Source organism: Amblyraja radiata, chromosome 12 (assembly GCF_010909765.2).
Source record: "Amblyraja radiata isolate CabotCenter1 chromosome 12, sAmbRad1.1.pri, whole genome shotgun sequence".
NCBI lineage: Eukaryota > Metazoa > Chordata > Chondrichthyes > Rajiformes > Rajidae > Amblyraja > Amblyraja radiata.
The window spans coordinates 19,570,839-19,584,549 of record NC_045967.1 but is presented as its reverse complement, the minus strand read 5'-3'; the positions used below and the strand labels follow the sequence as shown (position 1 = coordinate 19,584,549).

Genomic DNA, 13,711 nt, shown 5'->3' with positions numbered 1-13,711 from the left:
CTGTGGCTCCCATGGTATATCCCACACCGCATCAACCAGCCAACAAACCGCAACAACAGAAGGCTGTGGCCAAGTTTATGGATATTATTAAGCAGGAGATTGACAGATTCTTGATTAGTAAGGGTGTCAGAGGTTATGTGGCGAAGGCAGGAGAATGGGGTTGAGAGGGAAAGATAGATCAGCCATGATTGAATGGTGGAGTAGACTTAATAGACGAAATGGCCTTATCCAAGAACGTATGAACTTATGTGCGTTAGCCCAGACCACCACATGCACTGTCCAACTTTGATGGGCTTTGTTGTCACTTACCCGGGCGATAGAAGCATCTGGTCCAAGTGGTGGTGAGGCGATTGGCTGTCCTCTGTGTGAAGGAGGCAGAGCGAGATAATTAGCACTAGTTAATGAAATCCTCACTTGTGCAAGATGGCACCAAAGCCAGGGGACTGACTCTCTGCGTGGAGGTCATCTGCAATCACTTATTACAATCACTCCACTCTTTTAAATCTTTATTTCAACAGCTTCATTTCTTATATTCACGAAACATCACACACTTTATCACGTATCTGTACAATATGGACAGTTCGATTGTAATCCTGTATAGTCTAAATATCCGTTGACTGGGTAGCACTGGGTAGCAAGCAACAAAAAGCTTTTCCCTGTGTGTTGGCTGTATTTCATTGGATGTTTCTCAACATCTATCACCCTATCCATATTATTCATATCCATGTTCAGCACACACGGCAATAAACCAAACTAAACAGTCATGTTTTCAATGAAATAAATGGAGCCTTTATGGAGATGCTCACACAATGGCTCCATATTCACCAGTCATTTAAGTTAAAACCCCTTGGTCTACCTGACCTCCTGAGCTATGAACACAACGGAAGTCCCCATGCAGTGGCTGGATGGGATCCCAAGACCACCCAGAGGTCGACCAGCACAGGAGAACTTCCAACCCCTATCTTCAAGATTAGGGCTTTCGTTCCAATTCCCAATTTACGGTTGTAGACATCCTAAATTGCCACACAACTAAACCTCTGGAGAATGATGGTACACAGGAGGCCAGTTGGCAAATCCTGCCAAAGCCGCCTCTTTTATAAGACCCCTCTCATTATTCCCATGCTCTCTCCCTACAGGTTAGTGAAACTTCCTCTTTTTTTTAAATCCAATTCCCATTTGGAAGTTTCACTTCCCATCTTTCCCAATCACAACTTGCCACACTCATTTGTGCTTCTCTGCTGGCCCTGCTACTGTTGAAATGTAGGCGTCTCCTTAAACGGCCAGACATTTACAAAATCAGGAATTAGCTCTCATTCTATATTACGGCCATTAGGTTTTGAGCCTGTAACCCTAAATTATGTTGGAAGAAACTGTGAGCATTAAACTTTAGACTCCAGGGCAAGGCCCACCGAGTCTGCACCGACCAGCCATCACCCTGTACAGTAGCACTATCCTACACACTAGGGACAATTTACAATATTACTGAAGCCGATTATCCTACAAACCTATACGTCTTTGGAGTCTGGGAGAAAACCAGAGCACCCGGAGAAAACCAACGCAGCCACAGGAAGAACGTGCAAACTCCGTACAGACAGCACCGGTAGACAGGTTCGATCTCGGGTCTCTGGCACAATGAGATGGCAACTCTACCGCAGCCCATAACTGTTCTAAATCAGATTGTAACTGAGCATCCTTGAACCAAACCCTGGTGACCAGGACAGAATTGGAATGATTGTTCTTTGGAAGGTCTAGAACATGGGCCTTGGAGACTGGGTGGGTTGCTCAGAGACTGGCAGCTCTCTCTTCAACTAAATAGTGAACAAAAAGAAGTACCTCGGAGGAGTTGCTGCTGGTTGGTCAACACTCTCCTCATTTCAGTCAACCAGGCCATCTTAATGTCCACCGTAGGAGCCTGAGAATGGACAGAGAACAACAGAGGTACATTCAACATGGGATAAAGACTTCAACTCCTCACAGACCTGTCCAAATACAAACTCACAGCATGCCAATGGTCACAGTTCACAGAGACTGAGGCCCCCCTGTACCCATTGACCTGGGTGTTCCGGACCAACGTCTGAAGAAGGGTCCCAACTTTGGCCCACGGTGTTTGCACCGACCAGCAATCACCCCGTACACTAGTTCTATCCTACACACTTGGGACAATTTACAGAAGCCAATTAACCTACAAACCTGCACGTCTTTAGAATGTGCGAGGATACTGGAGCACCCGGAGAAAACCCACGTAGTCATAGGGTGAACGTGCAAATTCCACACAGACAACACCTGAGATCAGGATCAAACCTAGGTCTCTGGTGCTGTGAGGCAGCGGCTCTACCCACTGCGCCACTGTTGGCTGTCATTTCAATTTTCCATCATACTTACTTTTCTGCCCACCTGTTTGAGTCTCCTATCCATGAATGGCCTTGTCCTGTCCCAGCTCCCTGCAGTCGTACGATCTGTTATAGTTTTTAGTTTAGAGATACAGCGTGGAAACAGGCCCTTTGGGCCACCAGCGATCACCCGTACACTAGCACTACCCTACACATTAAGGACAATTTACAGAAGCCAATTAACCTACAAACCTGCATATCCTTGGGATGTGGGAGGAAACCGGAACACCCTAAGAAAACCCACCCGGTGACAGGGAGAACGTACAAACTCTGTACAGACAGCACCTGTAGTCAGGATCGATCCTGGGACTCTGGCGCTGGAAGGCAGGAACTCTACCGCTGCGCTACTGTGCCACCCAGAGGCTCAAGGTAGGCTTCTGAGGCAGTAATCAACTTCCTCACTGGGCACAACGCATTATACAACTGAAGGCAACGCACCCTCTCTGAATGTATTAGAACTGCTTCAGTAAAGTCTCAAGCTTCTGAACTCACATGACCATGTCCAAAGGTATTGAATGTTTCCCCATTGGCCAACCACTCCCTACACAGATAATCCAGGCATCATCTCTTTGCAACAGACTTGGAAATAAGTTACTGATCCTTCAGCCTCACCAACTCCCTCCTCACCCACCCACCCACTCACTGACAACTCCAGGGCAGCAGCTTCACCAGAACATTCAAACACACAGTCAGTGGGAGACCAACTACTAGAGGGCATTTTTGGATGGGTGGTAAATGCCGGCCTTGTCAGCAATGTCCTGATCAACGTTTAAAGGAGTGAGTTTAATAGGCCCTTGCTGTAGATGTTAACACAGAACATAGAACTGTACTGCACAAAAATAGGCCCTTTGGCCCACAATGTCTGTGCCGGACATGAAGCCAAGACCATCACATCTACCTGCACGAGATACATATCCCTCCATTCTCCGCATACTCATGTGCCTATCCAAAAGTATCAAACGCCAACGATGTATCTGCCACCCCCCCCAGCAGCGCGTTCCAGGCACCCAACACTCTGTGTAAAAAAAAATTGCCCCAAACAGTTGCTTTAAATTTTGCCCTCTAGTCTTTGATATTTCTATCCTGTGAAAAATGTTCTGACTGTCTACCCTCTCATAATGTTATATATGTTTCTATACTTCTATCAGGTGGACAAAACTTTCCAATACACTCTGGAAGATGTCGTACCTGAATGAGATACACTTCCTCCCGTCCGCTGTACCAGACTTCAAACTTCCTGACATCCCCTTTCACGTTCTCAGTGATGCCAACTGCATTCATCTGCCAAGTGAAATAGAACAGAAAATGTAGTCATTGTCCAGGAAAGAGTCTCCGTATTGTAACGATAGTTTTTGTTATGGGAACCACCATGGTAAGAGGCAAATGATAAATCCCAATGGCTGGCACTGAATCAGAAATATTCAGCTGCATTATTTGAGTAAAGTTTAAAGAGATTTGTTATGTCACTAAATACTCTAACAAGCTTCCACAGTGCAATGTAAAACGCATCCTGTCAGGTTGCATCGTGGCCTGGCACGCCGATAGAAATGCCCAGGTACGCAACAAGCTGCAGGGAGTGGTGGACTCAACCCGGTCCATCACAGTTCTTAAAGGGCCTGTCTCACGAGCATGCGACTGCATGCGGCAAGCGCGACCTAACGTGGTCGCTTGAGCCGTACGGCCTCGCGGGGCCGGTCCCACTTCGATCGCCGGAGCCGTAGGGAGTTGTGCGGAGCTGGTCCCGACATCGCGCGGGGCTCCGAAAAACTGACACTGTCCAAAAATTCTGCGCGGCAACGACCTGCCGGCCCGCAGCTGCATTGAGGCCGTATGCACTGCTTCGACGGGCGTGCGCAGCGTCTCGACGCCGTACGCAGCGTCTTGACGCCTTACGTCACGCGCGAACTTCCCGTGGACTTCGCTCGAAATTCACGTCAACTCGTACGGGATCACTCGACCTCCGCGCGGTCCCCGCTTCCCGGTTTGGTCACGCTTGCCGCATGCAGACGCATGCTCATGGGACAGGCCCTTAAGAGACAATGGTGCCCAATTGCTGTGGGAAGGTTACATAGAAACATGAGGACATTTTCCCCAGTGGTTCTCCAACTCCTGATCAAAAGTCTATTATAACCAATTAATGCAAATAGTGCCGCATAATTCATCACGTGTCATGTATCCTATTCACATTATGGAAACACACGCTATAGTAGAAAGACCTGTAGATAGTTTAGACTTTCAAGAAGGACAAATTTCAAACATGTTGACATATGTTGTAGAGTGGTACACCATGGAAACAGCCCCTTCATTCCACTGTCCACACTGACTGTTCCAAACCCCGACACCATCATTAGGCACATGTTCTTCCATGGCTTTGTCCTCTCTGAAAGTGCCATGGATCTTTTATATCCACCTGAGGCATAACCTTATAAACCAGGGAGGACACCTCCCACAGCACTGTACTGGGATTTTCAGAATCAAGTCACATTTGAGGCAGGCTGTCTCACCATCCAAAAGACTCCAGAGATACATCGTGGAAACAGGCCCTTTGGCCGACCGACTCCACGCTGACCTGCAAGCACCTCGTACACTAATGCCCCTGTCCCACTTAGGAAACTTGAACGGAAACCTCTGGAGACTTTGCGCCCCACCCAAGGTTTCCATGCAGTTCCCGGAGGTTGCAGGTGGTTGCCGGAGGTTGCAGGTAGTGGAAGCAGGTAGGGAGACTGACAAAAACCTCTGGGAACCGCACGGAAACCTTGGGTGGGGTGCAAAGTCTCCAGAGGTTTCCGTTCAGGTTTCCTAAGTGGGACAGGGGCATACCACTATCCTACACACCAGGGACAATTTTATTGAAGCCAATTAACCTACAAACCTGTACATCTTTGGAGTGTGGGAGTACCCAGAGAAAACCTACGTGGTCACTGGGAGAACATGCAAACTCCATACAGACAGCACCCGTAGTTTGGATTGAATCGGGGTCTCTGGTGCTATGATGCAGCAACTCTACTGCTGTGCCGCCGATAATCGACTGATTTTACACTGTGGCACTGGAGAACAATAAACATGTATAATATTGGGTTGTCTAGCTTACTTTCAAGAAATGTTTGAAGCTGTAGGAGGGTGCTTTGTCGTACCCCTCTCCGTGTTCCTCTCGCTTCTTGCAGAACACAAGGGCCGTCTCATGAAGGAAGAGGTGGCGTTGCATGGGTTTGAAGCGGGCAAGGTCTTTCACTTTGATGGGACCTTTCTTGTGATTTATCCAGACATTGAACGAGCCCTGCATCAACACTGGCCCAAACTCCTCCAGGTTTCCCTGACAGTCAGAAGAGGACACACTCAATTCATTTTGCTTTGACCTTTTTGCTGACAAGTACAGTATATTTGCATGGTGGGATGGCAACCGTTCTCCCCAAAAACATAAAATTGCAGCGAGTTGTGAACACAGTCCAATACATCAGGAAAACTATTCTCCCTCCCAAATCTCCATCTAACCACGCTGCCTCTGGAAAGCAGCCAACATTATCAAAGTACACTCATACCACAGTCATTCCCTCCTCTCCCCTTCTCCCATCAGAACAAAGCTACAAAAGCTTGAAAGCACATACCACCAAATTCAAGGACATTCTTGTCCACTGTTACAGAGAATTGTGGACGCAGTCTAGACCAACACACAAACCAACCTCCGTTCCATTTACTCATCTACACTTCTCATTGCCTCGGCAAGGACACCAGCATAATCAAGAATGCGTCTCACCCTGGCCACTCCCTCTTCTCCCTCTCCCATCAGGCAAGAGGTACAGGAGTGTGAAAGACGCATACCTACAGCTTCAAGGGAAGTTTCTTCCCAGCTGTTATCAAAAACGGAACCATTACCAACAACTAAAGAGCAGCCCTGAGCTACTATCTACGTCATTGGAGACCCTCGGACTATCTTTAATCGGTCTTAACGGACTAAACATTAGTCCCTTTATCATGTACCTGCACACTGTGGATGGCCCAATAAATAATCATGTATTGTCTTTCCGCTGACTGGTTAGCACACAACAAAAGCTTTTCACTGTACCTCAGTACACCTGACAATAAACTAAACTAAACTAAAACACAACTAGATGGAGCATCGCCCAGAGAGAATATCTGCACAATATGGGTTAACGTACTCTTGCGGCAAGGTTTAATTCAATTATAACATCTCCACTATCATGCTTTATACAAATGCCTATATTATGGGTACAAAAGTCTAATGACATTGGATTTCTTATCATTGACAAATACAAAGGGCAAGTCTCAGTTGCCTGGACAGATGCTTACGTTATATCCTGTTATGGCAATCTGGTGCATGGAATCGTTGACTGACTTTAGCAAGTTCAGCATGGCTGCCAGAGCCTCCTGCAACTCCTGGCTTCCGTCACTGTCGCCACTGAACTTCAGTAACTCCTGCCAGGACACACAAAGTGGTGCATCAGTTGTCTAGCGAGTGTAGGTCCACAGCACCCCCACCCACCTTTTATTGTCATACGTCCCAAACAGAACAATGAAATCCTAATGCCCCTGTCCCACTTGGGAAACCTGAATGGAAACCTCTGGAGACTTTGCGCCCCACCCAAGGTTTTCGTGCGGTTCCCGGAAGTTGCAGGTGGTTGCAGGTAGTGGAAGCAGGTAGGGAGACTGACAAAAACCTCCGGGAATCTCCGGGAACCGCACGGAAACCTTGGGTGGGGCGCAAAGTCTCCAGAGGTTTCCGTTCAGGTTTCCTTAGTGGGACAGGGGCATTACTTGCAGCAGGACAACTACATTTGTAAACATAGTACTCTGTGAACAATATCATAAATGAAAAAAAAAGTGAGAGGAAACCAGAGCACCCGGAGGAAACCCACGCGGTCACATGGAGAATGTGCAAACCCCACACAGACAGCATCCAAGGTCAGGATCGAACTCGGGTCTCTGGTGCTGTGAGGCAGCAGCTCTACCTGCTGTGCCACTGTGCCGCAGTTAGTGGGACAAGGAGTACAGTGAGAGCACATTACCAGCTGTGCAAACAACCCAAGGTCTAACGGAACGGTGGAACAACACTGCTGCTCCAGTCATCCATCTTGTTTCCCCACCACGCTCCTTTGCAATGTCAGGCAATGCTCTGTGTGTGTGCCAGGAACACGCCCTGGCCCTGAGGTTACACTGCCACAGCCTACCTTCAGCAGCAGCTGGTACTTTGTGAGTCGCTGGATTGGCTTCAGTAGGTACGAGTCCAGTCCGAGCTTGTGACCCAGCTTCCGCTGGCATTCCTGGGGAAGATCCACAGTAGAGGAAGAGCTGGAGTATTGAGCAAAGTTGAGCGAGAACGAGAGAGATACAGCAAGGGAACAGGCCCTTCGGCCCATCCGGTCTGTGCTAATCTACACTACACCCATCTACACTAATCTCATCCAGTTTCTTATCCCCATGTTCTCATTAATTCTACCAGATTCTCCCTCTCTCCTGCACTCAAGGGACAAAAAGTACTGGAGTAACTCAGCGGGTCAGGCAGCATCTCAGGAGAACATGGATAGGTGACGTTTCGGGTCAGGACCTTTAAAAATCCAGTTTTACTCCAGCACTATGCACGGTTCCAGCATCTGCAATAACTTGTGTCTACACTCAAGGGGCAATTTACAGAGGCCATTTATTTGACATAACCACACGTCTTTGGGATGTAAGCGGAAACCAGAGCACCCGGAGGAAACCCACTTGGTCACCGGGTTGAACGTACAAACTCCACAGCGGCAGCACCTGAGGTGAGGTTTGAGCCCGGGGGTCTGGCGTGGTGAGGCCACGGCTCTACCTGCTGCATCACTGTGCCGCAGGGTCATGGAAGTTCCAAGAGCCCAGAGAGGTCACAAGGGACCAGACATTTTAGTAACGTCTAGGCTGGGATTGTCTTATTTAAATCGGAGGATATGGGAAAGTGGCTAATGAACACGATTATGAATGTCAGCAGGAAGGTTCTATTTCCCTTATCAGGCAGGTCAGTTTACGAAATGTAGATATAAAGATATCAAGGGGAATTTGGGACTTTAGACTTTAGAGATACAGCATGGAAATTGGCCCTATGGCCCATTAAACCCACACCGACAAGCAATCACCCCGAATACTAGCAGTATCCTACACACTATGGGCAATTTACAATTTTACCAAAGCCAAATAACCAATAAACCTGTACATCTTTGCAATGTGGGAGGAAACGGGAGCACCCGGAGAATACCCACTCGGTCACAGGGAGAATGCACAAACTCCGTACAGACAGCACCCGTAGTCAGGATCGAACCCGGGTCTCTGGTGCTGTAAGGCTTTACTGCTGCGCCACCGTGCCACCTCCTTTTCATCTGGAGAGAGTGGAGCGTCTGGAACACATGGTCCAAACCATGAGGCCAAGGCAACGACTTAATCGCTGCACCCTGGAAGACCATGTACCATGAATTTGGAATTGGAGACTTCCCTATTGGCTGTTATGGACACGATGGACCGAATGGCCTCTTCATCTGCTATCAATTTCTATGACTTCTTGATAGTAACATGTCTGAAAACTATCAGCTATCTCCTCAACGTTCTACATGCGTTAAAATAGAAGCACATGCCCTTCAAATCTCCCTGCAGCCACTTCACAATTGTACCACACAGTTTATTGGGTCGGTTCAGGTAACAGTCTGTGACGATCAACTACCTGGAAGAAGGGGCAGTCCGAACATCGCCTCCAAAGGTACTCAGAGCGCGGTTTATTCTGGCAATACTTCACGTACATTTGGAAGTTTTCCCTCTGAAGAGCAGAGTGAAGAATATTCACGTGAAACTGTACAGTGGATTGGAAGCTAAAGGCAGATGCAAGGAGTGGACCGCGTGAAGGTTGTACGTACCCTTTCAAGGAAGCAGAATCCTACTCTCGCAGGCATTGCAATGCAGTTTTGAAGATCATTGAGGAAAATTCTGATGAAGATATTAACTGTTAATAAAAGCAATTTCACCCAAACCAACGGTCTGGTGCAGAACGTGAGGAGCGACGGACGAAGGTGTACCTGCTGTGAAAATCATAGATCTCCGACATGTTGCCAAACAAAACCTTCTTCTTGTTCTCCAACATGGAAGTCATCAGAGATACCATGGCTGGGTTGTCCATCTCTGCTTGGTAACCCTGAAATTCACAGATTAAATTCACTGTAAGCACAGACACTGAGGTCCCGAGGATGTTAGTGTTGCCAGTTTCTAACCAGTTTCACTTTGGACCCTACACCCAAGTTCAAGTCTAACATCAACAGGCAAAGGTCACCGACATGTTTCTCAAGGTGAGAACAGGTCAGCAAGCTGCACTTTGCAAGGAGCTCCTAATCTTAAACGAGTTCCTCCAACTATAAATCCTTTTGCAAGACAAGAATTAGTGTTCCCCTTGCTCTCTTCTACATTAATAGCTTCAAACTTTATTCACCCACGACCAAAAATGATCAGACATTTAGACTATGTGGCCCATATTTTTAGATAGCACAATAAATTAATTAATAATTCTGTCAAAAAGATTTGAGTTTTTATAATGTTTGATTTTGGATTTGCAATTTATAAAAAAGCATTAAATAAAAATCTAATTAAATCATTGAAAATAAAATTAAAGCATGAACTAAAAGATTTTCGGACCAAATATAAACACAAAGTGCTGGGGTAACTCAGTGGGTCAAACAGCATCTCTGGAGAACAAGGATAGGTGACGTTTTGGGTTCGGTTGCATCTTTAGACTCAAGTCTGAAAACTTGAGTCTGAAGAAGTGTCCCACCCCGAAAAGTCACTATCCATTTTATTGAGATATGCTGGCTGACCAGGAAGACCAAGGAACTGATTGGGGACTTTAGTAGGGGAAGGATGAGAACCCACAATCCTGTTTATATCAACGGGACGATGGTGGAGAGGATCAATAACTGCAAAGTCCTGGGCGTGCATATATCAGAAGATCTTTCCTGGACCAAGCACACCGATGCAATTGCAAAGAAGGCACATCAGCGACTCTACTTCCTGAGAAGATTACGGAGATTCGGCATGTCGAAGAGGATTCTCCTAAACCTCTACAGGTGCTGGGTAGAGAGCATTCTGACTGGGTGCATCGTGGTCTGGTTTGGCAACTTGAACGTCCAGGTGCGAAAAAGACTACAAAACGTTGTGACCACTGCCCAGTCCATCACCGGCTTTGACCTTTTTACCGTCGAAGGGATCTATCGTAGTCGCTGCCTCAAAAAGGCAGCCAAAATCATCAAGGACCCACACCATCCTGGCCACACATCTCACCACTGCCATCAGGAAGAAGGTACAGGAGCCTGAAGACTGTAACGTCCAGGTTCAGGAACAGCTTCTTCCCCACAGTCTTCAGGCTATTAAACACAATGAATAAGCGCTGAGCTCTGAACTGCAAAAGACTATATTATTATTTGTTATTTGCACTATATTTGTTGTTTATTGAACTTTTTCTTTTTTTCCCCGTTAGATACAATGTTTACATATTCACATATTCTGTTGTGCTGCAGCAAGTAAGAATTTCATTGTCCCATCCGGGACATATGACAATAAAACACTTTTGACACTGTCCAGCACTTTGTGTCCATTTTTGGTCTAAATCCTCTTCTCCCCTGTTCCAACAGGCAAGAGGAACAGAAGTGTGAAAACACACACCTCCAGATTCAGATGTTCCCAGCTGTTATCAGGCAACTGAACCATCCTATCACCAACTAGAGAATGGTCCTAAGCTACTATCTGCCTCATTGGAGATTCTCGGACTATATTTAATTGAACTTTCATTAAACGTTATTATTAAACCTTTCATTAAACATTATTCCCTGTATCATGTATCTGTGCACTATGGACAGCTTGATTGTAATCATGTATAGTCTTTCTGCTGACTGGTTAGCAGGCAGCACAAAACTTTTCATTGTACTTCGGTACACATGACAATAAACTAAACTAAACTGAACAAAACTAATTCGCATTTGCAGTTACAATAGACAATAGACAATAGGTGCAGGAGTAGGCCATTCGGCCCTTAGAGCCAGCACCGCCATTCAATGTGATCATGGCTGATCATCCCCAATCAGTACCCCATTCCTGCCTTCTCCCCATATCCCCTGACTCCGCTATCTTCAAGAGCCCTATCTAGCTCTCTCTTGAAAGTATCCAGAGAACCGGCCTCCACCGCCCTCTTAGGCAGAGAATTCCACAGACTCACAACTCTCTGTGTGAAAAAGTGTTTCCTCGTCCCCGTTCTAAATGGCTTACCCCTTATTCTTAAACTGTGGCCCCCAGTTCTGGACTCCCCCAACACCGGGAACATGTTTCCAGTCTCTAGCATGTCCAAACCCTTAATAATCTTATATGTTTCAATAAGATTCCCTCTCATCCTTCTAAACTCCAGAGTGTACAAGCCCAGCCGCTCCATTCTCTCAGCATATGACAGTCCCGCCATCCTGGGAATTAACTTGTAAACCTACGCTGCACGCCCTCAACAGCAAGAATGTCCTTCCTCAAATTAGGGGACCAAAACTGCACTCAATACTCCAGGTATGTCTCACTAGGGCCCTGTACAACTGCAGAAGGACCTCTTTGCTCCTATACTCAACTCCTGGTGTTATGAAGGCCAACATCTCATTTGCTTTTTTCACTGCCTGCTGTACCTGCATGCTTACTTTCATTGACTGATGAACAAGGACCCCCAGATCCCGTTGTACTTCCCCTTTTCCCAACTTGACACCATTCAGATAATAATCTGCCTTCTTGATTTTGCTACCAAAGTGGATAACCTCACATTTATTCACATTGAACAGGATCTGCCATGCATCTGCCCACTCACCCAACCTGTCCAAGTCACCCTACATTCTCATAGCATTCTCCTCACAGTTCACACTGCCACCCTGCTTTGTGTCCTACAAATTTGCTAATGTTACTTTGAATCCCTTCATCTAAATCATTGATGTATATTGTAAATAGCTGCGGTCCCAGCACCGAGCCTTGCGGTACCCCACTAGTCACTGCCTGCCATTCTGAAAGGGACCCGTTAATCCCTACTCTTTACTTCCTGTCTGCCAACCAATTTTCTATCCATGTCAGCACTCTACTCCCAATACCATGTGCCATAATTTTGCCCACTAATCTCCTGTGGGACCTTATCAAATGCTTTTGAAAGTCCAGGTACACTACATCCACTGGCTCTCCCTTGTCCATTTACTTGTTTTTACATTTAAGATTTTCGGACCACTTCATAGTCCAATTTCAATTCTTCATTGACCAATTTTGTGCAGTGGCTGGCGATTGGGAAGCAGTGAACTAAAATTTCAGGCTCTGGAGTGTGGTTGACTATGCAGCCGGGACAATCAACACCCATTACCTGACCCAGCTGACTGCGGCTTTTCAAGCCCCTGTAAGATTACTATCCCTCCTTTTCCTTCAGCTCTGGGTTTATGCAAGTCATAGGCCAATACAGCACACAAACAGGCCATTCGGCACACCCTGACACGCAGGGTCCCATCGGCCTGCATTTGATCCACATCCCTCTACCTATTCATCTATCTGTCCAAATGTCTTTCAAAAGTTGCAATTGTATCCACTTCTATAGCTTCCTCAGACAGCTCCTTCCAGATACGGACTGCCATCTGAATGAAACAATTACCCCCCCCCCCCCCCCCCTCAAGGTCCTTCTTAAATCTCTCCCCCTCACCCTTTCCCCTCTAGTTTTAAAATTATCTACCCTAGGAAAAAAACTGTGTGCCTTCATTTTATCCATGAGGCAAGTGATCTTGTGCACCTCAGCCTCCTACATCCAAAGACTGCCCAACTGCTTATAACTGAAGCCTGCAAGCCCAGGTGAGATCCTTGTGAATCTCTTCTCCCTTTCCAACTGAAGGACATCCTTCCTAGAACTGGATGACCAGACCTGCAAGTGTGGTCTCACCAATGACGTACAGCTTTCTCAAGATGACTGTGGAATGACCATCTGTCAGGGATGGTCAATGACAAGTCAACACAAGGTTGTTCAGACGTTACCTGTAGAACACTGCTCAGCTCCTCGACATAGAGCCGCTCGGTGTCTATCAGCTCATTGATGACATGTCTGTAAAGTAAATAATCCACAAGTCCATCAATCACCATTTGTACAGTGCAGGATCACTATTGTTGCAAAACATCTTTGCCACTTTACGGTGGTCAAGGAAGTGTTATACATGAGCAGAATGGTTTACATTACCAAGTCTTAAGAAGAGACCAGACCCAAAACATCACCTGTCCATTCCCCCCACAGATGCTGCCTGGCCTGCTGAGTTTCTCCCACA

General features: G+C 46.7%; 1 protein-coding gene across 4 annotated transcripts in view; it reads right to left on the bottom strand.

The window, feature by feature from the left end:
• mcf2 (MCF.2 cell line derived transforming sequence) overlaps positions 1-13,711 on the bottom strand; it is a 93,624-nt gene that overhangs the window by 12,681 nt on the left and 67,232 nt on the right. For all 4 annotated transcript variants that reach the window (XM_033030302.1, XM_033030303.1, XM_033030305.1 and 1 more), the window contains 10 exons: positions 13,428-13,494; positions 9,434-9,549; positions 9,275-9,344; positions 9,085-9,177; positions 7,577-7,669; positions 6,699-6,824; positions 5,482-5,703; positions 3,579-3,671; positions 1,834-1,912; positions 310-361 (listed from right to left, as the gene is read on the bottom strand). In XM_033030302.1, the coding sequence (XP_032886193.1) occupies positions 310-361; positions 1,834-1,912; positions 3,579-3,671; positions 5,482-5,703; positions 6,699-6,824; positions 7,577-7,669; positions 9,085-9,177; positions 9,275-9,344; positions 9,434-9,549; positions 13,428-13,494 (1,011 nt within the window). The remainder of the gene's footprint in view (positions 1-309; positions 362-1,833; positions 1,913-3,578; positions 3,672-5,481; positions 5,704-6,698; positions 6,825-7,576; positions 7,670-9,084; positions 9,178-9,274; positions 9,345-9,433; positions 9,550-13,427; positions 13,495-13,711) is intronic.